The sequence below is a fragment of the Rousettus aegyptiacus genome, unplaced genomic scaffold (assembly GCF_014176215.1).
Source record: "Rousettus aegyptiacus isolate mRouAeg1 unplaced genomic scaffold, mRouAeg1.p scaffold_m13_p_11, whole genome shotgun sequence".
Lineage (NCBI taxonomy): Eukaryota > Metazoa > Chordata > Mammalia > Chiroptera > Pteropodidae > Rousettus > Rousettus aegyptiacus.
The window spans coordinates 72,481,031-72,507,854 of NW_023416286.1; the positions used below are offsets into that span (position 1 = coordinate 72,481,031).

At 32.2% G+C, this 26,824-nt stretch overlaps 1 protein-coding gene across 11 annotated transcripts in view; it reads left to right on the forward strand.

Annotated features, from left to right (window-relative positions):
- MYCBP2 (MYC binding protein 2) overlaps window positions 1-26,824 on the forward strand; it is a 232,740-nt gene that overhangs the window by 45,353 nt on the left and 160,563 nt on the right. For all 11 annotated transcript variants that reach the window (XM_016149329.2, XM_016149321.2, XM_016149322.2 and 8 more), the window contains exons 6-17: window positions 3,162-3,404; window positions 3,628-3,699; window positions 5,080-5,176; window positions 8,217-8,290; window positions 8,420-8,558; window positions 10,091-10,167; window positions 11,070-11,274; window positions 12,671-12,835; window positions 14,293-14,451; window positions 18,908-19,112; window positions 21,447-21,592; window positions 21,939-22,040. In XM_016149329.2, the coding sequence (XP_016004815.1) occupies window positions 3,162-3,404; window positions 3,628-3,699; window positions 5,080-5,176; window positions 8,217-8,290; window positions 8,420-8,558; window positions 10,091-10,167; window positions 11,070-11,274; window positions 12,671-12,835; window positions 14,293-14,451; window positions 18,908-19,112; window positions 21,447-21,592; window positions 21,939-22,040 (1,684 nt within the window). The remainder of the gene's footprint in view (window positions 1-3,161; window positions 3,405-3,627; window positions 3,700-5,079; window positions 5,177-8,216; window positions 8,291-8,419; window positions 8,559-10,090; window positions 10,168-11,069; window positions 11,275-12,670; window positions 12,836-14,292; window positions 14,452-18,907; window positions 19,113-21,446; window positions 21,593-21,938; window positions 22,041-26,824) is intronic.

Sequence of the window (26,824 nt, forward strand, 5' to 3'; positions counted from 1 at the left end):
CCTCCCTGCAGTGGATTTCAAACTATGTTCTGCAGCTGTGCTTTGAGGCTTTGGCAAAATTTTTATTTAAATATATGCTTAAAATATACTAATATTTCTTAAATTTTAGTAAAACAACAAACATTTAGATCCAGTATACCAAATTTCAGAAATATAGTGACCATAAACATAAGCTTATTAGGCATCCATAGTGATTTATTTTTGTGTAGATTAACCCAAAGGATATGAGGTGAGATCTAAACAAGTGGTTGGAATGAACCAGCCCTTAGGGAGGAGGTGTTGATGTTGGGATGTGGAGAGAGAATGTTCTTGGTGTCTGTGTGCTAAGGCATGGAGGTAAGTGTAAGAAAGGAATTTTCAAGATTGAAAGAAATTAGTGTGGTTATAGTATAGATGGCTGTCAAGTAGCAGAGACAGGGCTTGAATGCATATCTGTCTGACTACAATAAATATTATTTTCAAATACTAGGGTACACAGAACTACTAGTTCTCTTGAATCAATAACTGAGGTTCTCTTTAGACCTACCTCAATACTGCCTCCCCAACTTCAGCCCAGATATCACATTAAAACCCATTATTTTAACTCACCTTACAGTGTTCACGATTTGGCCCAATTTCATCTGTCGACTTCATAAAACTCTCTTGACCGGGCTGTGCGTGGAGGGAGAATCATCTTCCCTTAGAATGTGTAACTCTAGCGTCTCAACTTGTGTGAGATCCAAATGCATATTTAGCCTGTCTTGTTCTAAAATGCTTAAGCTGAGAGTGTAAAGTAGGGTAGGTATGCTAGTACTGGGAGGGGTTTTATTGGAGGACATTGAAATCTCTCTGGAGGCATGAACTCCAGAATTCAAAAGCTTCCCATAGACAAAATACTAGTGCATCTAAGCTCACAAACAAACAAAAAGCACATTGAAAAGCAACGACATTGAGAGCTTGTATAAATAATCCCGCGAATCTTTGTATGTTGAAATTATTTGATATAGGATATAAAATACACATGCATGTATATATATTTAATATATTTAAAGTAGTATAAGTATCCAAAAGTATTAAGGAATAAGAATATAAAAAGTAATCAAACACATCAGAAAACAAACTAAATTAAACTCCTGGAAATGAAAAACCAAATAATTACAATTAGAAACTTAAAGGCTGAGTTAACCAGTAGATAATATAGTCGAAGATAGAAAAAGTTAACAGATATAGAGGAAGAAAATTCTTCAGAATGCAGCGTAGAGAGACAAGGGAAAAAAGTACAAAAGATAGTAAGAAACATTGATGGGAATGGAAAGTCCAGCGTCAGTTTGGTGAGCCCCACAAGGCAGGGATAGATTTGTGGAAAGGCAGTACTTGAAGTACAGGCTGGTTTTCCAGAATTGGTAAATGACATGGAATCCTCAGATTAAGGAAGTACAGTTTATCAGAATAAATCCCTTAGGCCCTGCCCTTGTGTTGGGGAGAGAAAATCAATAGGAAAGAACAAGGGGTATATCTGAGACTTCTTGTAGTACTGGATTTTCTCAAAGAAAGAAATAACCATATTGAAGATGTATGCTAATTTCTGCTCCCTCTGCAGTCTCCACTAAGATTAAAATTAAGGAAATTTTTAAAGCATAAACTTTTAAAAATGTGACACATTTTTGGAAGGTCAAAATTGGGGAAAGCTTAGACGTAAGGTCCTCATGAGGCTAATGCCCATACCTAGTAAGTTGATTTTCACTTAAAACTCCAGATAGGATTCAGAATTGGAAATAACAGTTACCTAGAAAATGGTGGTAGGGAAAAAGCTACAATTTGATCGGAAATCTGTATAATGAAAGGTAGAGGAACCCAGAGCCGTTTCTTTACGTTTCCCAAACTGAACCAGCTGTCCTTCTCTCATACCTTTAAGAGACATGTTTGCTGTCTAAAGAAATTGAACCGGAGAGGCAAGGGGAAACCAAGCACATTCGAGAGCAGAAGTGAGGAGGCAGGCTGAAAATGGAAATTAATCAAAAGTCTTAATATTGATGATGAAATGTCTTAATCCTCACTAAGTTCCAGAATACTACCAGTGAGGCTTGCTATAGCTTCTAGGGAAAAAAACTTTGGAGAAAGAGTGAAAAAAGGCCCACAGATGCAGACATTTGTTGGGGGGTGGGGTCCTCCAATGAAACTGTTAAATTTAGTGTGGGTCACTTATCCCTTTGAAAGCTCTACCCTCTAGAACAGTGCTGTCTAATAGAAATATAATGTAATCCACATATGCAATTAAAATCTTTTTATTAAGTCACATTAAAAGGGTGAAAGAAAATAAATTTTCAACATGTAATCAATATAAAATTATTAATAAGATTCTATATGCTTATGTTTATACAAAGTCTTAAAATCCAGTGTGTATTTTAATTTAAAACAGATCTCAGGTCACACTAACTGCATTTTGAGATTTCAGTAGTCACATGTGGCTAACAGCTAGTATGGTGGACAATGCCAAGCAGAACTGTGGCCGAGCACAGTGCCCTGGGGTCTGGCCCTGTAGTCATATGTGTGGCACTCTTCCTTGGATGGTGAAAGAGAGGCAAAAGATGAGGAATATAGATTCCTCCAGTATCATTGTGTTGGTCCCATGCTGGTGGCTGTTGAAGACTCATTTATAATTCCAGATACTTAGCAAGTCTCATATTGGTTAAGTGAATGCCGAATGAATACATAGTTAACATAATTACGTTTTCACATCATGGAAAATTGTTGATGTTAGTGGGTATTAGGCATAATGGAGAAGCAAAATTGAAGAAAAATACTGGAAATTTTAGGAATTGGTTCTAGTTCTGTTAAAAATGCCATTGATATTTTGATAGTGATTGTACTGAATCTGTAGATTGCTTTGGGTAATATGAACATTTTAACAATATTAATTCTTCTAATCCATGAGCATAGTATGTCTTTCCATTCGTTGTATTCAGTTTTTTTTATCAATGTCTTAATAGTTTTAGATTACAGGTCTTTCTACTCTACTCCTTGGTTAAATTTATTCCTAGGTATTTTATTCCATTTGATGCAATTATAACAATTTATTTTCTTATAAATGATGTTATATGACTAAAGTATTTTTATTTTGTCTGTTTTGTTTTGGTGACATGTAACCATGTCTTTTTGTTTTTTTCTTCCCTTTTGGATAGGTGCCAACGATTCTAAATTCACTACAGAGAAGCGTACAGGCAGTGTTGGTGGGAAAAATTCAAATTCAGGACTGGTTTAGCAATGGCATTAAGAAAGCGGCTTTAATGCACAAGTGGCCATTAAAAGAAATATCTGTTGATGAAGATGATCAGTGTCTACTTCAGAATGATGGATTTTTTCTTTACCTGTTATGCAAAGATGGATTATATAAAATAGGCTCTGGATACAGTGGAACAGTTAGGGTAATATGATTTCTTACAGTTCTTAATCATAGAGGAAGTTACATCTGCACTGAATTTGTTCTGTTTCTGGCTTAATTTTTAGAGTACTATTTAATTTTGATATAACAGTATTTCTTTGAAAATAATAATGAAAACATGCATTAAATGTCATTCATTCATTCGTGTTATTTTTCATTGATTATTAATCATGAAACTTGATAGACTAACTTTTGTTATTTTGCAGGGCCATATATATAATTCTACATCTCGCATCAGAAACAGAAAAGAAAAAAAGTCTTGGTTAGGGTATGCTCAGGTAGGAGAATATCCATGAGAAACCAAACTTTTCTTTTTCATCTTTTAAAACATGTGGTTCATTCTTGTTTAATCAGTAAATATCACTCTATTTAAACAGATATGGTGTATTTTTAATATTATGGTTATAACAGTGGTATGCTGTAGTATAAAGAACACTGGCTTAGAATGCCTAAGAAGTTTACTTTTAGTTCTGGCTCTGCTTTTTTCTAGCTGTGTGACTTTGAACAACTCACTTAACTTATTTGATCCTCTGTGATTTAGCTGTAAAATGGGAATAAAAATGTCATCCATTGGACTTCTTGTTTAAGTGAGCCTCTAGATGAGAATTGAAGACTACCTTTATTGTTAGCAAATCTGAATCGGGACTTTAGCTGTGATGAGACCAAATTAGAGCTTCTTGCCATATACTTCATTATTCTACATCTAGATCGATACTTTCTGGGAATAGTGTGTGTGTGGCTTTCCAATGACTACCTGCGTGGAGGATCATGCAGACTATCACCAAAGAGAGAACAGAGCTGGGCCTATGTCGCTTTCTTAATGTTGTGATCTCATCACCTGACTAATGTTTCCAAATGAATGTCAGCCATCAGATACCTCACTCCTCTTCCTATGGAGAGCAGCAAATGAACAAAGGAGCCAGTGTTTATTTCTATACTGTCCCTTCCTGAGAAGTGAAGATGAGTTTCCTTGTGGCAAGTCGTAGAATAAAGATGTCCTTTGCCCAGCTCAATTTGTTGTCAGCATCAAATAGTAAAAGATTCTTGAAAGCATTTTGAAAATTAAGTAAATTATTGTTGTTATATGAAAAATAAGCCTACTATATCAACTATTGGGGAGATTTTGAAATTAAAATTATATATGTCAGTTTCTCAGTAATTGTCTCTCAAACTTAATCTGGTTTCATTGAATTTTTATTTGCCACTGCTGTATTTTATCTAAGAAATAATGCCATGGAAAATACATTATTACAGAAATATGTTCAGTGGTCTGTTATTCCATCTAAACCACTACTCTGTTTATTTAAAAATATTAACATAAAAATTTCAGTTATTTTTTTCTTAAAATATTTGTTAAAGTAACAGTGGTCATTTCTGTTATTTACTTAGCAAGTGACATAATAATTTAGAACCAAATGTGTGTTGTGTCATATGTATATCTGAGAATACAATAGGTTAATTGATATCCAGTGGCATTTAATTCTTCCTCTTATTAAAGTTTACTCATATTCTTATATTTTTAATCTTTATTTTAAACCTCAATATTGATGTATTATTGTACCTCAAAAAACTGTGATATAGACTTGGCTACTCTTTCTGCTGAGTTGGTAATGGAAAATATTTTAATACATAACAGTAAAATTTTTTGTTGTTATCAGGGTTACTTATTGTATAGAGATGTGAATAACCACAGCATGACAGCCATAAGAATAAGCCCTGAAACACTGGAACAAGATGGTACTGTAATGTTGCCAGGTATGTTGCTCACCTTGTCATTTGTTTTCTTTACAGTCAGTTTAAGAGATGTGCATGTTAGGCCATTTAGTCATATACAGAATGATTAGCAAGGAATAGTGCTTGCTTACAAATAAGTTAAAATCTTGACATGTAAATCATTTTGTAATCCATATAAAGTTAATGCATGTGAGGAAAACAGACATCAGAAATATAGCATAAAGTATTTTAATATGTGACTTAAAATTTTTGCCCATCTGCAGCCTAATCCCCCACCTTCACCCCACCAAGACTGTTTGAGCTGCTGAATTTAGCGGGGTGATGTTATTTTGTTGCTCTTAATAAAACTTGGACTCTGGCTGTCATATAACCTGGTATAAAGAACCTTCTGTTTATTTTTATTTTAACAACAATGCACTTCGGGTTTTCTTCTTTATGTTAAAAAGTTTTCAGAGACAAAAATTTCAGGGTGGATCAGGAATTTTTAAAAATTCCATCATTTATACTTTTTAATAGTACTCTCTAATAAGGCACTTTGGGCACAGACCACTTTGCTCTAATTTTGAGGCTATATATATATCACTCAAAACACTATGATATCTAAATTCTGAGGCAGTGGATCTTAAATTCCTTGGAGTACTGGGCAAATGTATTATCTCTATTGTAAGGTCTTTGGATTTTCTTATATCTTTAATATATTCCAGATCATTAATCTTCCACAATATAATTTTAATGTTATATTTTAATTGATTTCTATATTGGAATAGAAGTTTCTTCCAATTTTTTGACATATGTATTATATTGTAAAGAGCCATCCTATGGCTTTTTGTGCAAGTCATTTTATGGTAATACCCTGGAAGAAAATCCTTAACCCAGCCCCACAACAGATAGATACTAATATAAAGGATTTACTTCTGAGAAACCCTCATCATTTAATAGAGATTGTTACTGAGAAGACCATTTTCAAATGGTCTACTTATAGCTGTTGTGTTTATTCCACCATGATAAAAAAAAATGAATTGTTAATGTCCTTATTCAGTTTAAATCCCTCTATATCATTTAACATATGAAATACGACTTTTAACAGTCCCAAGTGTGGCTCTCTGTGCTTTATAAATATGTACCATATTCATGGTGAAGAATATACCAAACTTTGGGAGGATAGTCCTATGTTGGATGTCTTCTGAACTGGAAGATGTTGCTTGATAGTTTCCTGAAGATGCTGTCTTGTAACACTACCTGATGGATAAAGAAAAGATAAAGAAAATCTTTCTGAAATCACGCAGCAGGAAGATGCGCCCTCAAGCCTGAAGAAGCCTGTTATCATTTTTCTATTTCTTTGACCTGGACTGCAATTTCTTCAGTATTACCTTTTTTTCGCCCTAACGAGGGGCATCTCTGCCCTATAGTTTTCCCTTCAAGAAGGAGCAGAAATAAGTTGTCAGGTTTATAGATGGTAGTGATTGCCATGTTTAAAATTGACATAAATCTAGTGATTCCTTGAGCTTCATGTTCCAACTTGTCTTACAGTCTAGTTTATAAATAAGTTGTTTTCAACCGATAATTGATGAACTTAAAACATGCTTTTCCCCCTATTAATTGTCATTTTAGCCTTTATATGTTGGCACACTTTTTATATCGTATCCTTATGTCATTTACTCTCCCATGTCTGGTGACAGGTTGCCTCAGATCATGAGGGTTTTTGCTACTCTTCATGCGCCGCTTCACTCCTCACACCTGCATTTATCTGAAATTATAATGAGTTTTTCTTCTTTGCTTTTTAGTTTAAAATCTTACTGCTTAGAGCTTGAGAAGCATCTTTCTTGCGCCTCTTTGTATTCTGTACAGTGGACTAGGAACTCTTTCTTTCGATTTCTCCTCTCTTTGATTACCAAGTCTCTTGGGCTACCAGTGGGCCTTGTCTCCCAGTTTCTATTTCCAGTTTGTGATCACTGAATTCTCTATTTGGTAAGGGTCTGCCTGTGTTTTGCATATTTATAATAAGGAAGTATGCTAGTATGAAGCTCCTGGGCAAAGATATAGAGTAATCCAGCTTATTTGGGTGGGTTCCGTTACTGCATTCCAAAAACAGACTTTTATGTTTTGTTGATTCAGGTGCAAATAGAAATGAAATTTTTTTTGGTATTGTAATTAATGGAGAGATTCATCCTAGTTCTCTGCAGTTATTTTGGAAAGTGTGTGCTTTTTACTTGCTTGCTGAGCATATGTTTTTCCAAAAGGATAGTTTATACTTAGATGTTGATTTTGCTTGTAGTTTCATGTTGTTTAGTAGCAACCACTAACACATGTCCAAGTGGTCCTTCTGTAATACTGGTATCCCTTGTTAACATTGTACTTGCTTTTGATCAATGTATATAGTGCACTGTTCCACAGATATATACAATATTGATAAAATGGGGCATGACAGCCAAAATATATGAGCACTTTCAGACAAAAATAACTACCTAAGCAGGGATTTGTCTGTTCTGTGAAGGATGAACATTTAAAGACTGTGTAGCATTCTAAATGCTAAAAATGCTGGGAATAAAGGTTAAACTTCTAAGTGGAAACTGTACAACCAATTCTATTTTATAAAGCAAGGGATATCTGTAGTTGGACACCATAGACTCAAATACAGAAGCTTTAGGTCTATCTGTATTTTTCTGTGACACTAATGACTGTGATGTATGTCTGAGGTAGAGTGTTGCCTACATCGCATGTGATTGTATTGAAATGATTATAACCAACATAGTTTGTTCATTGTGGTGCATGTTTATTATCAGACTTTATTTAGTACTAATTTTTTTGAAATTAGGTGGGCTCTGAGTTCCTTGATTATGGAAGATTTATAAATGTAAGCATTAAATGTAATAAGTATTAGTTGAATTATTTAGTTTCTGTTAATATGTAATTCTTTATTAAAAAGCACAGTCTCCCTTGAGTTTAAGTTTATCCTTATTGCGTGGAGAACTCTCATTCTGACGTCAGCAGAGGAGGAAAGTCATTTTAATGATGTACTTATGTATATTATAATATAATTACTTTTTTTCTTATTGCACAGATTGCCACAGTGAAGGTCAAAATATTTTATTCACTGATGGAGAATATATTAATCAGATAGCTGCTTCAAGAGATGTAAGTACTCTGAATTATGAGGAGCAGGTATAAATGAAATCTCTTTCTCATGAATGGATTTTATTAGAAGGATATAGAGTCTTAAAAGACCAATTCACACAACATAATACTGTGGATGTTTTGTTTCAGGATGGCTTTGTTGTCAGAATATTTGCCACAAGCACTGAACCTGTGCTACAACAAGAATTACAACTTAAACTGGCCAGAAAATGCTTACATGCCTGTGGCATCTCACTATTTGATCTGGAAAAGGACTTGCACATTATAAGTAAGATTGCCAAATAAATCTCTCTTCCATATTTTAATTTTCAGATTCTTTAGTCTTTTGAAGCTAGCATTGTGTTTTCTGCAGTATAGTTTATATTTTAGCAGCTATTTTGCTGTCTGTTACTATAATGCACATTTATGAATTAATATCTATAAATAACTAGGAAATGTGGCTTTTAAACAGGATATGCTGTGTGAGCACCATTTTAAGGAAAGGACTAATTTCCATTTTCATTTTGAGTAGAGCAAAGGAAAATAAGCTTATATTTGATGCGAATTATAGATAGGTAACACTCATGGACAACATTAGTTTATATACTCTATCTTTATTCCATTATTTAAAATGTTGAAAACTTCTGTTGTAAATGTTACCACAATTATATATATAGTTCTCTCACTGATACCTTTAATTTTGATTTGCACAGATTTTCAGGTTAGCCATAGAATAATCCCATAGATTATGAAGATGGTAATTGGCCTAACAAACTGATTAATAATCATCCATTTGGATACAGAAATACAAACAATCACAGAGTATTTCTCAGACTTGATGGACTTTACTCTTGTAGTGTCATAGTAGTAATTAGGATCACTAGTTTCCACGAGGGTCTAAATTTTGGTTTGCCATGCTATTGCAGGTTTAATGGTGCCATTTTTTAACTTATGAGATTCTTTGCAAGACCCACCTTTTTTGACTATCTCATTACATTTAATAAACTTGACATTAGTGATTTACTTTGCATATTTTACTTATTTTTGTGATTCTCTCATAGAAAAATATAATTTAAATTATAGTTTTTAAATTTAAAATGCCCATAAACTAATTAGTAATTTGTATAATTGGACAAAATATGCTATATATAATTACTTACTATATCTTTACAATTTCAAAATATGCATAAGAGTTGTGTATGTATATGGACACATGCGTATTCAGAATTGTGAAATAGCTACATGAAATGTTCTATTGTAAAAAGGATGGAACGGAGAATATGAAGTACCTTAATTCAAATATTTGCGTGGCATTATTCAAGCCCAAATGACTCAGGGTCTGAATCCACCTCACCAAGCTTTACATTTGTTCATTTGTAAACCAGGCAATATAGTTGTGAGGATCAAATAGAATAAAGTTCATGGATTCTGTAATGCCTGATACCTAATAGATGCCCAACAAAATTTTGTCATTCAGTTCATGGATTCTGTAATGCCTGATACCTAATAGATGCCCAACAAAATTTTGTCATTCATTCATTCATTCAAGGGATATTGTTGACATTGCCTTAAAAATTTTTTTCTATTAAATTAATCTGACACTAATTTGGAACAAATTAAGAAGCTAATGTAATCTTATCTTTCCTTGGCATCGTATACCTATTGTTTATATATTTTTCAATCAGGCATGTGACATTTTGTCATCCTTATTTTTAAGTGATATTAATTGAATTGACTTTTTAATTACTCAAAATGGTAGAAGTTGTGCTTGAAATTATTCATATTAAAAAATAATAGAATTTATCTGTCTTGTATTATCAGGTACAGGATTTGATGAGGAGTCAGCAATTCTTGGTGCAGGACGAGAGTTTGCACTAATGAAAACTGCAAATGGAAAGGTAAATTACCCTTTTAGGATTAAAAATTAACATTCTCTGCTGTAAGAGATAGGTGGCATCATCATTTTTTGAGTTTACATAATTCCTATATTTAAACAAAATAATTTTAAATTATGATTTAAATTGTGTCTACATGGTAAAATTTTATTCACATTGAAATATGAAAGAAAATTGACCTTTAAGAGTAAAACTTTATAAAATGTTACATCATTTACAAGTATTTGCTTTGACTTGTGTAATTTTTTGAGTTGGGGTGAATTTATATTTTATGTTTATTTTAATGAGTAAGACATCTACTGCAAATTTCTGTAAATGAGTAGAGATATACAGACTGTAAGTTAGGGGTAATAGGACCATGTGTAAATAGGTTATGGGTTGTAGAGATCAATCTGTAGAAATGGAAGCTTATTTCTTATATAGTGGGTATGAGAATAAAGTGAGGTAATTAAAAGAATTCTGAAAATTAAAATTACTAGGCAAATACAGTATATTTGTAGGGCTTTTTGCATTGGAGAAAATGAAATGAGAATTTTATGAATTCCCTACTATTGTGAGTTTTGACTATATTTATGATTATGAAGTATATTTTTTCATACCTATTCAGGATACTTATAAAATATCTAATAAGATTAAAAGATGAAAGATTATATGTGTTCTGAATAGATATGGAAAAGAACTATTATGAAATCTGCCTTTTAAGAAATATGTCTGTTTCTCTCCTCAGCTCACAAAGGTCAAATAGTATTGAAAAAGAGTTTGAATTCTTGTTATTTTTGTTTTTCAATAAAATATGAAAGTTGTTTTGTTTTTTTCTCATGTGAAATCTGGTGTTCTTCTCCAAAAGGCACATAATTCCTTTTTCCTTTTCTTTTTTTTCTTTTTATTGTTTTTAAATCTATAAGATATATTATACTGGCAAATACCAGAGTCTTGGAATCAAACAGGGTGGTCCTTCAGCAGGAAAATGGGTTGAGCTACCAATTACAAAATCTCCAAAGATCGTGCACTTCTCAGTTGGACACGATGGCTCTCATGCCCTTTTAGTTGCAGAAGATGGAAGCATATTCTTTACTGGATCTGCAAGTAAAGGAGAAGATGGAGAATCAAGTAAGTTGACTGACCTACGGGATATTCAGTAAAAATAGTGTGGAACTTATTCACGTAAGGTATATCAGTTCCAACAACATTAACCTCACTAAGTTAATAGAGGATTTTACTGTATGGGGCATATTCAGTTAATGGTGATGGTGTACTGTTCATTTAAGAACCGTGATTGCTGATTTCATTCTAGAGTTCATATTCATGGATTTTTATATGCTTTATGGATAAGTGGCTAGTCATCTGTTTTATCAGTTGGTATTATTTTTAAAACTTATTTATTCCAATATGCTATTTTAGGTAACTTAAAATTTTGGAAGGAATATCTATTTCAGAATGAAGTAAACCTTATGGAACCTTATGTAATGATGTCAATTATGGATCACTGTTCTTGGTGTTATTTCTCTATGATGAAAGCAAACATTCCTTAGCAATGAAAAATAAAGTATTTGTTTATATCTCATATTTCTTATACTTCTATTAAGTCTTCCTCAAAATATTGTGGGTTGTTTTTTTTTTTGTAACTTCTCATACACTTTATACATTGTAGCACAATGGGGTAGCATCTTATGCAATTAGAAATCCCATAAAATAGCCACGAAGTGTTTTAGCAAATTTCGGAAACTTCAGCACAGCCAGTTTTTCCTTCTAGTATGCAAGAACATTGTTCTTTCTTTGCTTGAGTACCAGATAACATAGTTACTATATATATGATGTAAATCATGTTATGTGAAAAATTATAATGGTATTTTAAGTTCCAGAGTTATACCTAGCACAGCAGTATGTTTTTATTCTGAAAAGTATGCAAGAACTGGGATGCACTAAAGGAATAGAAGGTCAATATTTCCTATCTTTTGCCATGCTAGAGATTTAGTTTTTGAGAGTAGGGACTACCTGAATCATCCACATTTAAATTTATTCACTCTCCCTTCATGAGTATATTTTTCTTCATTACAATTTCTTATCAACTAGCTATATCTACTTAATACGTATGTGTTGAATGAATGAAGAAAGGATTTTACTTTTCAGGTTCTAGCATAAGAATACATGTGAGGTAGAGGTTGAGAGAAAAATGGATTATATATTTACATACATACACACACACACACACACACTCACGAATATGGAATAGTGTTGATAATGTAAATAGCTAATTTAGAGATTGGGCTCCTGGAAGTTTGTTAGAAAATTGGTGACAGTGATAGCCGGAATATTAATTAACCAGATGAAGCTTTCATATTTACTCATTTTAATTGACATGTTGGGAAGCCCAGGTCTTTGTGAGAATGAATGAATGAATGTATCATAAATGCAAATAATGTTTTTTTCTTGGGCTCTATATACAAACTATTGTTTTTATTTGTGCATAGATGCCTTAATTTAATTTAATTTAATTTTGTTTAAGCTAAGAGCAGACGACAGTCAAAACCTTATAAACCTAAAAAGATAATTAAGATGGAAGGGAAGATCGTCGTGTATACAGCCTGCAATAATGGAAGTAGTTCTGTTATTTCTAAAGATGGAGAGCTATACATGTTTGGAAAAGATGCCATTTACTCCGATAGCTCAAGTAAGTTAAACATTTCACTGTTATGTAAAGAAAGTCCAGTACTAGACATTATGTGTTGCAAAGATATGTCTAGACAATGAACATTCGTAGCATGACTTCTCTACGTTTTTCACATTTCTTTCCTGTCTTATTGTGGAGACTACTGTCACTAGTTTCATGCAGAGCTAATTATGGGGCTTACTTGGCTAGTGCAGCTCTACTTTAGCTGTACATTCTCTGGAAAGCTTTCCCTAGACCCAGTTAGATGCTCATGTGACAGCTTCCTTGTAGTTCACTAGGGAAATGATTTTCATAAAGTAGCTGATTTATGCTCGATGAATTATTTATATTCTTCTGTTAGGAAGTTAGAAAGGGAATCTCATGTTTACTATATCCTCAGTGCCCAGCACAGTGTCTTGCACGTGGTGGGGTCTTCAGAACTACTTAAGTGACTGAGTGACAGAGAAACCAAAAGTTTAAATAGCGATTACGAAGCATAGGGCTAGCCAAAGAAAGAGTTTTATATTTATAAACTCTGATCATATTTGGTTGCTAGGTTTTCTTTCTGGCACTTAGAAATGAGTATAATGATTGAGGCAACCCATTTGGAAGGTTTTTATATGAGGTAAATACGTAAAGCCTATGAATTTTCTTGTAAAAATGAAACTAGAATTAATGACGTTTCCAATTGGAAGTTTAAATGATTGTCTCATGCTGAGGAAATGACATATATTGTACATTTATAGCAATTATATATTGAACTGTACTCAGTATGTGAGTTGGCTTAATGTGATAATATTTCGATGCTCAGTTGGCCTCAGTGTCAGAGTGAATCAAAATTTTGAGGAGGGCTCATGTAGAGTTTAAAAATAATATTCAGTATAATTATTGCTTGCTAAAATCTTCTTGGCTAGGGCTGATTGAAACTTGTTCAGCTAGTCAAGTTTAGGAACTAGCTATACTTTGGATTGTGGAAGAAAGCATTGTATGTTAAAAAGGATTGAAAAATACTACTTTGGAAAATCTCACAGGTTTCTACAAAAATGTTATATCAGTATATTCCGGCAAATGTTTTACTTTGTTTTGCTGAGTCAGGTCAAAGCAGGTAAAGCACATGATTTTCGGGCTCCTTTGTTCTTGGACCAGGAAAGTTTGAGAACTAGTCACCCTTCTGAGAAATGTTGAGAGGTGTTACCACTTAGAGGAAGTATTCAGAAGAAGCTAGCTTGAGCTAATGCCACATTAAAGATTTGTTCCAAGTTGGATGCTAACATTTTAAGATTTTGGAGCTTCATTACAGAATTATTTTACTGATACTCTGCCAGTCTTTTGACCACTTATTTCCCATTTGAGTGGGTTATTTTATCCTAGAAATAAAAAGTTCTGTATTGAGGTAGTCCTTTTACATTATTGATGATTTATTGGTCTCAGAAAGGCTTTTTTTGTTGTTTCTTACCAAAGTCGTATCTTTCCCATAGGTTTGGTAACAGACTTGAAGGGCCATTTTGTAACTCAGGTGGCTATGGGCAAAGCTCACACTTGTGTTTTAATGAAGAATGGAGAAGTTTGGACATTTGGTGTCAATAATAAAGGACAGTGTGGGCGAGACACGGGCGCCATGAGCCAGGGCGGGAAAGGTAGGTATTGAATGTATGGCCGTTAAACTGTGTGTTGTTTTTTCATTAGTTTTTCAGAACCACGTGGCAAAGAATCTTACTCTTTTCAAAACAAGTGGATTTTTGATTTCGTACTTACAAATTAGGAAAACCACTGAATTTTTTATTTATTTGACAGTATATCACTGGAATAATCAGATATAACCTAGACTTTTAATTTCTGAGCAAATGAGCTTGTTTACTTGTATGTTTTCCTTAACTTCACATAAAATATTATAAAACCTTTTTGCTTTAGTATTTTTGGTGACTAAATTATTCTAGAAAAGTACACTTTTCAGACTCTTTGTTATTAGCTTTTCATACCATATTTTCAGTTTTAAACATTATTGGCAGCAGTCTGTGTGGCAAATTATTATCTTCCTATCTAACAGCATTTGCTTACCTCTAATATAATCAGTTCGTGACAACTAAGAATGATCCTTAAGAATACTTGATCCTTTATCAAGATCTAAATTGTAGGTGCCCCTTATTCACTGTATTCTGTGCCTACTCAGGCTATTGAAAGGAAGTGAGAGATTTATCCAGTCTTGTTGTGGTATTATTTTTGAATAGTTGTGTCTGCTTCATTCTTGCTCTCAATTTTTATGTCACCTGCTATCAGTGTTATCCTAAAGCCTTCATTCCAGTTTCTGGTTTTCTGTTTTTAATTTTGTGTGGGCTTGAGAATAGGAACTAAGCATTATTAGAACTAAGCATTGAACTGCATTTCGGTACAAATGAGTTTCAGGATTAATATTTGTATAAATTAGCAAAAACAAGTTCATCAGGACATCAAGAGCCCACTGTTTTTTTCTTTCTTTATGTAATTGTATATTTAAAATACTTTAGTTTTTATAAGAGCAAGTCTGTTATAGCAGTACTGATTTAAAAAAAAAAAAAACAGAAGAAAAGACATGGATTATTTTAAAATGGAAACCTTTTTTCTTCTTTCTAAACTAGTGAACCATAGTTTTGGATAATGCCTACTAGGCAAAGAAGAGAGAACTGGTTTAGTTTTTTACTTATATATTCAACTTATGTTTTATAAGAGTTCTGAAGTGAATGAAGTTATTTTGAAACTTTGGTGAAACTTTGACATACATTTACACCTATATAATGGACTCAGTGCAAATTTTGTAATAATTGAAATAAAATTGTTAAAAAGATTTTTTACTTAGTAGAATTCACTGTTATTAAATATCGAATTAGAAAGCAGGCAAGTAGTGTAAGTTATAATGAATACAGATTGCAGAGCCATAAAGAACATAAAGGCATTTTTTAAAGTTTCTTTTAGAAAACAGGAAAAGTATTGAAAATGATATTAAAATATTTTTTTAAAAGTGTATCTACCACCATATCTTATTATTTTTCAGTGAAAAAAATTATTGATAAGATTCTAGTGTCCTGTGTTCTCCTTCTAAGGCTTATTAATATACTCTCTCTCTCTCCAGAACTAACCACAATCATGACTTTAATTGATTTCAGTCATGTTCCTATATTTTTACTTGTTCTTATATATTTTATATGTACAACATATCACACATATATTTTAAGCATAAAAGTTAAACAAAGTGCTAATCTGTTACTCATATTTTTCTGCAAAAAAATATGTCTCACTGTTATGGTTGAAGTATGTCCATGATGGTACATATAAATCTAGATGATTCAAGTTAACTGCTGTGTAAAAACACCATGCCACTACTATACCACAGTTTATCCATTTTCCTGCTAAGAGAAGAGTTTATTTCTAATATTTCACTATTATAATTTAAAAATCTTTATACATATTTTCTGGCAAACGTGTGAGACACCCTCTCGTGAAATTGCTGTTTTGTAGATTTCAGCTTTGCTAGATTTTTCTTGGAAGAAGTCGTACCAATTTATACTCTTACCAGTAGAGTTTGATTCTCCACATCACTCATATAGTTGAAATGGACAGACTCTGATTTTGTCGGTGTAAGGGCTATAACATTGTATTTCATTGCAGTTTTTTTATATTGAAGTATAACATGTATGCAGAAAGATGTACATATCATAAGTATACATCTCCATGAATTTTCACAAACTGAACACATTCATGTAATCAGCACCCCAGGAAACCCCCCTTTATGTTCCTCTCCAGTTACTGTCCTTTCCAGTTGATACCCTATGTTACTTTTGCATACTTTTGGACTTTATAAATGTAATAATGTAGTTTGAACACTTAATGTCTGGTTTCTTTTCACTCAGCTTTATATCTGTGAGATTCATCCATGTTGTTACAGTTAGTTATAGATTGTTCATTTTCATTTTTGTGTAATTATAGTATTAAATCATGTGAATATACTACAGTTTTAAAATTTTTTCTGGGATTGTGAACATTTGAGTAGTTTCTAGTTTTGTTTATTATGAATAATGTTATAACATTTCTAGTAAATGTCAGTGGTATATAACTGAGGTATATAACTAGGAGTAGAATTGCTGGGTCTCATATTTATTTTAATTTGCATTCCCTTGGTTATAAGTAGTGATTTAGACTGTATTTTAAAACTTTTCTTGTTTTGCTTGCCTTTTTCTCATTGACTTGTAGGAGTTTTTTTATGTTGTATGTGTTACAAATATCTTTGACTAACTCGTGTGTATCTTTTATATTTATTTATGTTTCATTTGTTGCATATAATTTTTAAATTTTGATGGCAAATTTTTCATTTTTTTTTTTTAATAAATTTTTACTTTATGTAGTCAGGTTGGGGCCTTTTTTCCCTATAAGAATTAGAGTCAGTTTTTCTACTTGGCATTTGTGATTGGGATTGCTTTGAATTTGAAGACTAATTTGAGGATAATAGTAACAGTACTGTTGGGGTGGTTAAATGGGTAACATATGTGGACCTAGGTACAAATAAATATTCAATATATTTTAACTATTGTTGTTATTTAACATACAGTCATTTAGGCCTTCTTCGGGATTGCTTTATTCTAACTCTAGGCATACATAGTTATCTAGTACTTGATTATCTAATTTTCTAGCCTGTCCATCGCTTAGAAGTGGCGAAAATAAAATAAAAAAGCCGTATATTCTATGAGTGTATTTCTTGAGTAGAAAAACCTATACTGAGTCTGTTATAAGTATATGTGGTAATAGGATGACTAAAATAAGGGATAAAGTGAGCAAGCTATAACCTTGGCTTTGAGGGTCTAAGTCTAGTAGGAAAGACAAACATAAAAAATAATTTCTTGATTCCCACAGATTTTCTCTTTCATTATATGCTCTCATAGCACTGTATGTTCCTTCATAATCCTGTTATAGTTGTATATTTATACTGTTCTGTATGGCTATTTGATTATGGATCTTTCTCACTAAGCTATAAGCTTTATAGCAGCTCATTATCATAGTCCTCAGTGCTTAGAGCAGATGTCTACAAATCATAAGCTGATGCCATATCTGCTGAGTAGCCTGGTTCTATATGGCCCTCCAAGGTAAAAATGGATTTTACATTTGTAAAGGGTTACTTTTAAAAATATGACAGAGACTTATGTGGCCCACAAAGCCTCTGTTATTAACAATATGGCCCTTTATGAAAAATTTTGCTGATTCTGCCTTAAGGTGAAATACCTGGGGCATAGTAGGTGTTCAATCATAATTAAAAAAAAAAAGGGTTGAAGGAATTATAACAAAAATAAGTAATAATTGAGGTGTAAACAGGTTTTTAGAAGGTAGTGACTCTGGAAGAAGTGGTAAGTGCTTTCATCGGAAATGAGTTCTAAGCTGAGTTGTTGAAGGGTGAAAAGGATTTTCTGTGGTAGATGAGGTAGGAAAAGGCATTTGATAAATGAGGTAGAATCATGCAGATAAAGCAGAAATGAGTAAAGGCCCAGAACATGTGAAAGTACACAGGATGTTTAGAAAGCAGAGGATATTTAGGTTCAGGTAGAGTGTAGTTTGCATGGAGGAAATGAGATTGGAAAAAATTGGAAGCCATTGTGTGACTGTATCTTGCTGAGGAGTTCTGTTCTTTTAAAAACCTTGGAAAGACATTGAAGCTTTGTAAATTGTCAAGTTATAGGATCAAGTAAGTTTTAAGTAGCTGATTGTTAGCAGAGGATGTTCTGGAGTGGAGGGACTCTTAGCTTAGAGTGTGGTTAGAGGACTTCAGTCTGTTGAACAAAAGTGTTGACTGTGAATATGGAAAAGAGAGACTTAAATCAGAAAAAAATTAAAAGTGTGATTGACAGAAAGTTATAACTAAGAGATGTTCCTGCTGCCCCTGGTTCTTTTTGCAAGAAAGGAAATAGAGCATTTATTAGTGGTCCCTAAATTTTATTTTCATTGCTCTTAAATTCTAGCATTCCTTTGCATATTCACTTGGATTAACAGATTTTTAATTGGGAAATATAATTATCAGTTTTTTAGACATGAGAAGTAATCTACATAAAAATTATAAATTGATCTGTCAAATAGGATTTGGAGTTGAAAATATGGCCACAGCAATGGATGAAGACCTGGAAGAAGAACTAGATGAAAAAGATGAGAAGTCCATGATGTGTCCGCCAGGCATGCATAAATGGAAGCTGGAGCAGTGCATGGTGTGCACTGTCTGTGGAGACTGTACGGGCTATGGAGCCAGCTGCGTCAGTAGTGGGCGTCCAGACAGAGTTCCGGGAGGGTAAGAAAACGATTGATACTGAGGAAATAAAATATTTGTAGAAAATGTGCAGAACATATTTCTTTCCAAATTTTCCCAGAGTATTCTACTGTGTTGTGTCTTAAAGGCATATTGGCTTATACTTATAATTTTTGTAATCGTTCTCTATTATAGTGATTTCTAGTTTGGTGTCATTTTTATTTAAGTTGCTTTTCTTTCATTTTATTAATTTAAACATTATTTAAAAACAGGTTGTAAACTTTTTCAAAGCTTGGATTGTGCTTTCATTTTTGTTGAATTCTGTTCATTTTTGTTGAACAGAATGTTTTCTGAGTAGGGTTGTCAACTATCATGGAGAATACTTGATTAGGGATATATATAATTTTCTTTTAAATTAAATTTACCTTTCTCAATTTTAGGAGTTCTAGAAACTGTTACTTCTAAAGTTGCATTATACCTGTTATCATCATTCTTTTTACTCTTTGTTGGACCACTTTTTGGGGGCAGTTCTATATTGTCATTTTTAAAGATGATATGTGAGTTTGGCAGAATCAGAATACAGTCTTTTCCCTAGAATGTGGGGAGAATTTTAATTCTTATTTTTGCGTTGCCATTTATAGCCAGTATAACATAGTGAGTATCCTTTGTGATATCAGATTGATTATGATCGATCTTGTATTATGATAGATCTATTCTTTGTAAGATTAGCTTAGTTATGATAATTAGCTAACTATGGAAAGTAAGAGGTATCTTGTGAAGAAAAGCCCAAAGTGAGAACAGCCCTTCCCCACCCCTCCCGCCACCTCTGACCTCCCTATTTGACAACTTTTTAGTCGTCAAGTATTTCTTCTCAGATAATTTCTGAATCTCCTATGAGTATATTCCCTGGTTTACACTAGTCCTAACAGTGAATTAGATCATATATAACAGACCTTTTCTTTTAGGCTATTGAAATATTAGGATTTTTAAATAATATATTTTATTTTCATTTTTAGCCTATGAAAAAATATTTTGTCCCTCTTTATCAAAGGATAATATTTCTTCTACAAAAAGTTAAAATTTATCTTCCTGGATCCCTCTCAGGCTATTTCCTTTAAAATTAAGTGTCCCCAATCTCAGAACTTAAGCAAATGATAAATGTCATAAATAAATTTATTTATAAATTTATTTATGACATTATAAATAAATTTATAATTCTCTGGTTCTTCCTGAAATTACTTATCCTTCTTTATATGCTTTTCCCTAATTTGCTGTTAGTTTCCAATAATTATTTATTGACCTAAATGGATATTACCTAGCCAAGTCCAATAATTTCTTGAATAATGAAGCAGAAATGAATATGTAAATAAAGTCAGCATAAGAATATGTGCCAGGATACTAAGCACTATTAAAAATGACTTCAGTTATTATAAAGTTGTGACTATATAGCTTAGGTTAAATTTAGAATTAAACATTATTTTCTAAACAGTGCCCACAGATAATTAGCCAGGCATATTAATTGTGTCAGTTTTTACTGTTGTAGTCAGTGACCCTCCAAACTGTCAGTAATGCTTACGCTTAAGAACCAGGAATTTCACAGGGCACCTCGCTGTCTTCCAAAACTGCTGCCAGGTAGACCTTTCATCTTGTACTTCTGCAAATCTGGATAACTGGAAGCTCAACAAAGCTGTCAAAAGTTTTTAAAGACTGATTCAGCAAATAATGTTAAAGCTACAATTTTTACATCTATAAAATGTCTGGCTAAGATAGTTGTTCACTGACCCTCTTACCAATTTCTGGTAGTGTTCTTGTCTTGTTTATGTTGTAATCAAATGCCACACTCTTATTTCACAACTGATATGAAAAGGACAAAGAGGAAAAATAACAGGTTAGGTGTAGTGAAAGGAGTAAATGGGAGATGATAGCATATAAAGGAGAGGGAGGAGAAAAGAGTCATAATGTGAGAAGCTGACAAGCTGGGCTCACTCATTGAAGGCTGCCCATACCTCCCTTCACTTATCTATTAGATAGAAATGTCTGGTTGGTTGTGTGTTCGTGTATCAATCAAAGCATCCAGACTACTTACTAGTAAAGCTACCGGTGCTTCACTTTAAAAATATTTGTTAATAGAATCTTTGAAGATAGCAGAATAAGTTATCTTCTGTAGAAATATACCAGCTATGCCTCTGAGGAGCTTAATAAACTCTTGTTTTCAATTATTTATCTGTTCATACCTTTTCTTAAAAATCGACACATCCTGATCATGATTTCATTTAACTTAATCTCAGAAATGCAGAAAAGATGTTATAGAAAAGAGTTTTAAGGAAAGAGTAGAAGGATTTCAGTAAATTCTTTTTTCTTTTTCTTTTTTTTTAGGATCTGTGGTTGTGGTTCTGGAGAATCTGGCTGTGCTGTGTGTGGCTGTTGTAAGGCTTGCGCAAGAGAGTTGGATGGCCAAGAGGCAAGACAAAGAGGAATTCTTGATGCGGTGAAAGAGATGATACCTTTAGATCTTCTGTTAGGTAATTTGCTTGATTCTACTAAACTTGGTAATTTGGATAGTTTAAACAATTTCTATTAGATATATGTTAGAAAATTAAATTAATAGTTAATTATGCAGTACTGCTTGTATGGAAACTAATAGTATGTCATTAATTAAGGAATGAGATTTTTTTTTTTTTTTGCTAAGATTATTGCTGTAAAAATCATTTGTGTTTTAGACAGTATTTTTGTTAACTTTTACTTTCTTGAATATCATATAGTTCTCATATCTGTTATATATGTGTATATACACATGTGTGTGTGTGGTGCACACACAGACACACACACACATATCTGTATATGTTTTTTTGTCAATCATCCATCCAGCTGTCCCAGTACCTGGGGTTAACATTGAAGAACACCTTCAGTTACGACAAGAAGAGAAACGGCAGCGAGTAATCAGGAGACACAGATTAGAAGAAGGAAGAGGTAAGAAGTAGCTGCAGAAAGTATATGAAAATCCATTTTGTTACCCTATACTGAGATCTCTGAAAAGTTTACAGAATAGGCTGATTTGGTAAGAAATAGAAATTAAAATTAGTAATATTCTAGTAACTCATGAAAATAATGTGAAAATATTCAGGGTATTTGCGATTGTGTTGATAACATATATTTAATTCAGTAGAGTATTTATCATGTAAGTCAACCATATTAAGAATTTTTGTGCCACTTGCCAGGCGCGAAAAACTTAATTAATACACATGAATTCTAAGAATGTATTCTTCACGCAGATTTTGTACTCATCTATGTAACCATAAACAAATTAGTTTAGTATAGTATTGTATTTTGTTTTCTTAGTCATTTATAATCATTATCATTTGGGCATAGTCCTACCACTCTTTGTTATAATCCAGTGCATAATTATGCTTTTATGTGTCTTTTTTTTTTTTTTTTTTAAAAAGCTTATTCTGGTTATATACAAGAATGGTAAGTTGGAGAGTTTGCAGGTTTTAATTGCAAAGGTAGATTTACCATTTATCTTTTCCTCATTGTTAATGATCATTTCTCATCCTAAAAATACATTTAATGGTGATTTTAATAGGTATTTTAGTATCTATCCAACAAGCAGAGATAAATATAAGCATTTTTAGTAATTTTTAGTAATATTTATATGTAGTAAGACTTCTGTTTTTGCCTAATAGAATCTTCGTTGTTGAATTAAGGCAGAGATCTGTGATTTTATTCCTCTTTTAGACAAAATCTTGATTAGAAATATTTACTGATATTGTATATTTTAAATATTTATTAGAAATGACATGATGTTTGATGCATGAGATAGAACCTATAACCCATTAAACAATCATTACAATTTTTTCTAAGCATCCTTTTTTTAATATAAAATAAATAGCAAAATATATAGCACATGTGGTAAATTTTGTTTTTTATTAAATTTAATTTGTAAAACATGTTTGGAACTTGAGGATTGTTCTTTACTAATAAGCAGTGTTGATTAATTGATACAGTGAATATTTGCATTTAGTTTGGCTTTGTTTACATGAACTTATTGCCTTTAAAGGTTATTTTAATGAGAATAATGTATAAATATATGGGGAAATTGACATTAAATGTTAAGTAGAAAATAGGGTAAAATTTAAGTTCTGGTTATTTAAGACATATGGTAATTGAGTGATAATTCCTTTATGTTAATTATATGATTTGCTTAAAGTTAATTTTAGTGTACCTTTTTAGTACCTGTTTTTTCCTTTTTTTTGAAAATACTAGGTTGAATCATATGAATTGACCTACCAAACTCAGCAATTTCTTATGTTTCAGCCAAAGTATATAGCAAATCCTTATGATGACATAATCACTTGCCTAATACTCTATACCTTGTTAATTTTTTCTCTTTCTATAAAAAACTGTTCTTCTCTAGCCATAATATATTTCTGCATATCAGAAGTAAAAGGACATTGATTATGCATTTTATTCAACAAAACTTTGTGATTGCAGAATATTCTTTTTCCATTTATTTTAAAATGTGTCATGGACCTTTAAAACATAAACTCTAACCTTTTAAAGGTTAAAAATTTTAATTAAATATTTATAGAAAGTATTTCTGACCTTACAAATATAGTCTTAGGTTCCAGGCAGTTGGTGTGTATTTTGTGACACATTAATTTCATCTGCAGTCAGTATATTGAAAATTTATTCAGATTATTGGTGCACAAAAATCGTCTTATATTTTGGTTGAGCTTTCTGACACATATCATCTTTCATTTATGTTAAAACAGAATGTGTAGTAAATACATCTTTCCTTGATGGGTTAGAATCTTCATTATGGACCTTAATTTTTCATGGTACCAAAATTTGGGCATATTAGAACCATGTCCTTGCTTTGCACAGTCACTAGGGTTACTGTGGAATCATGCAGTGAGGACATAGTTCCAATATGCATGCGTTTCAGTTAACATTATACTGTGCAAAGGGAAGCCTACTTGCAAAGTTTATTTTGTACAAATACTTTTAAATAAGAATTCCAATTATATCAATTTTTAAAAGTCAAACTTCAGATTCTTATTCAGTGACTTTGGAAAATTGTTTTACTATCAAACAATACCACAATACGATACTTTTATAATCTTTATTTTCTGCCTCAACACTTCTTTACAAGCAATTTTATAAGAAAACAAGTTTTTATAAGAAAACAAAATGTACACGATTGCATAGGGGAATAAACTAGAATTATAAAAGCCAAAATAATAATAGTGAATTTTCTTGAGAAATGAGTTTTTTTCTTTACAATTTTTTTTCTAAATGCTCTTCAGTATATTCACATTACTTTATAAACAAAATAAGAGTTATGTTTTAAAACTGAAGCCATTATTTATTTAAAAATATAGATTGGTTCAGAGGCATTTACATTTTACCTTCACATTTTAAAAAATATGTTTATTTTAATTGGATGGAGGAGTCCCTTACAGGTACTATACTTTACTTTTCATTATTTTTAGACAGAGGTTTTCAAAGTGGTCTCAAAGGGAACAGCATCACTTGGGCGCTCGTTACAATTGCCTGTTCTCAGGCTCCACCCCAGACTTAACTGAATCAGAAATTGGGGAATGAGACCTAGCAAACTGTGTCTGAACAAGCCCAGTGAGAACCACTGCTCTAGGACAGTAGTGTTCACAGTGTGTTCCATGGACTGCTGCTATCAGAATCAAGTGGGTCTAGTGAAGCAACATTTCTGCCTCAGGGTCCTGGATACAGATTTGAGTCCCATGCTCAGTGTCATAGGGCTTTTGTTTGGCACCGTGCTAGAGAGGATTATTAGTCTTGTTTTGTCACCATGAGGAATAGATATATTTTTAGTGTTCCAACTGCCACACATTCTTGTCTTTTTTTTTCTTGGCCTATGTTTGTTACTTTTTAGATACTAACAGTTTAGTAATATTTTAGTAATTATGCTCATTAGTAATTTGGCTTTTACTTATGATGAAATTTCAGAACTTCATAATTATGTTAAGTTAAATTATTTTACTTAATTTAGCTTTCTCATCTTATTTACCAAGTTTGTGTCGTTTCAGAGTTGATCAGAATTTAGGACTTTACTCTCTCATTAAAGATTTACTCAGTCAGCCTTAGGCAGATTCATGTCATTTATTTGCTGTTTATGACACAAAGTCTCTATAATGGAACGTGCTATTGAAACCCCTAAAAGCAGTCTTATTACTGTTTTTTGATAAATTTGGAACTTTATTTTTAATTTTTTATGATATTAATCTTCTACATATTTTTCTTAAATATATATTCTTAGGTACCAGTAGTATTCATTTACAGATTTTATTTCAGTGACATTTGTGATAACTTTAATTTGTTTTTTAGATTACACAGGATTGATCAATGTATAAATTCTGTGAGACTTGTATTAAGTTTATAAGTGAAATAGAATTTTTCAGTATAACTCTCAAGCCATCAGGGGATCGTATCAATGATCTTATCTTTATATTCCTTCTCGGCTCTTTATTATAAGGAAAACTAAGCTCAAATAATGTTGGTTACTTTTTCTTCTTTCTTTTCACCCTAAATGTAAAATCCAAGTTTTATAATAGTGAGATGTAGATGGGGTGACCTTTTGTTTTAGTTTGCCTGGGACAGTCCCATTTTATGCCTACCGTCTGGGCATATTTCTTAATAGTTCCCTCAAAATCTCATTTGAATAATAAGTTATATGGTTAGTGTAGCTGTGTAGCATGGTGGTTAAGAGCATGGGCTCTGAAGTTAGACTCTGGTTCAAATCCTGACTTCTTAACTTTTACTGGGGATACTTTACCTTGGAATTTAACTACTCCAGTTATATCACTGATTGAATTTTATATTTTCTATATTTGTTTAATGTTACAGTATATACATTTTTATACTTTGGCTGTGTTTTTTTCCTTGCCTTCACATTTTCCTCTACCAGAGAAATGAGGTCTAGTCCAATGGGTATACTTCCACGTCTTAATCCATTCTACACATGTGAAAGTATAAGCATATGTTTATTTTAAAAAGTGGCATTATATATACAGTACTTTATAACATCATTTTCTCATTTTACAATACAACACGAAGAACATACACTAGGTCAGTCAATATGGATCTACCATATTCTATTTAATAGCTACCTAGCATATGATAATATGGCTATACTACAGTTTATTTAACCGTTACTTTGTTGATGGGCATTTGGTTATTTTCAGGCTTTTGGGAGTTTTGATATAATAAATATTCTTAAACTTGAAGCCATATGTATTGGAGTTTTTATGTATATAGTAGGGCTTCCCAGAAATAAAATATCTGGGCCAGAGAATGTTTGTTTTAAATTTTAATAGATATTTTAAATTGTTTTTAAAATATTATAGGAATTTAGCTTCTCCAGACTAATGTATGAGGGTGACATTTTTGCAAAACAATTAGCAATGTTATCTCTTCGCTAATTTAAATAACACAAAAGCATTTTCTGTGAAAATTTTTCATAAATCTCATTTTAATGGCCAAATATTCCATTGAATGGATATATCATAGGTATTCATTATTCTCCTATTTGGATTTTTAAGTTTGGATACAGTAAGGTTATAGTAACACCTTTGATCTGAAATTAAAAATATATCTACTTCAAAGTTTTCCTTAGGATAGATTTCTCAAGGTATAATTTCTGGGCCAAAGCATACTGATAATTTTTAGATTCTTGAAATGTATCATCAATAACTTTTCTGGAAAGCTTGTTCTATTTC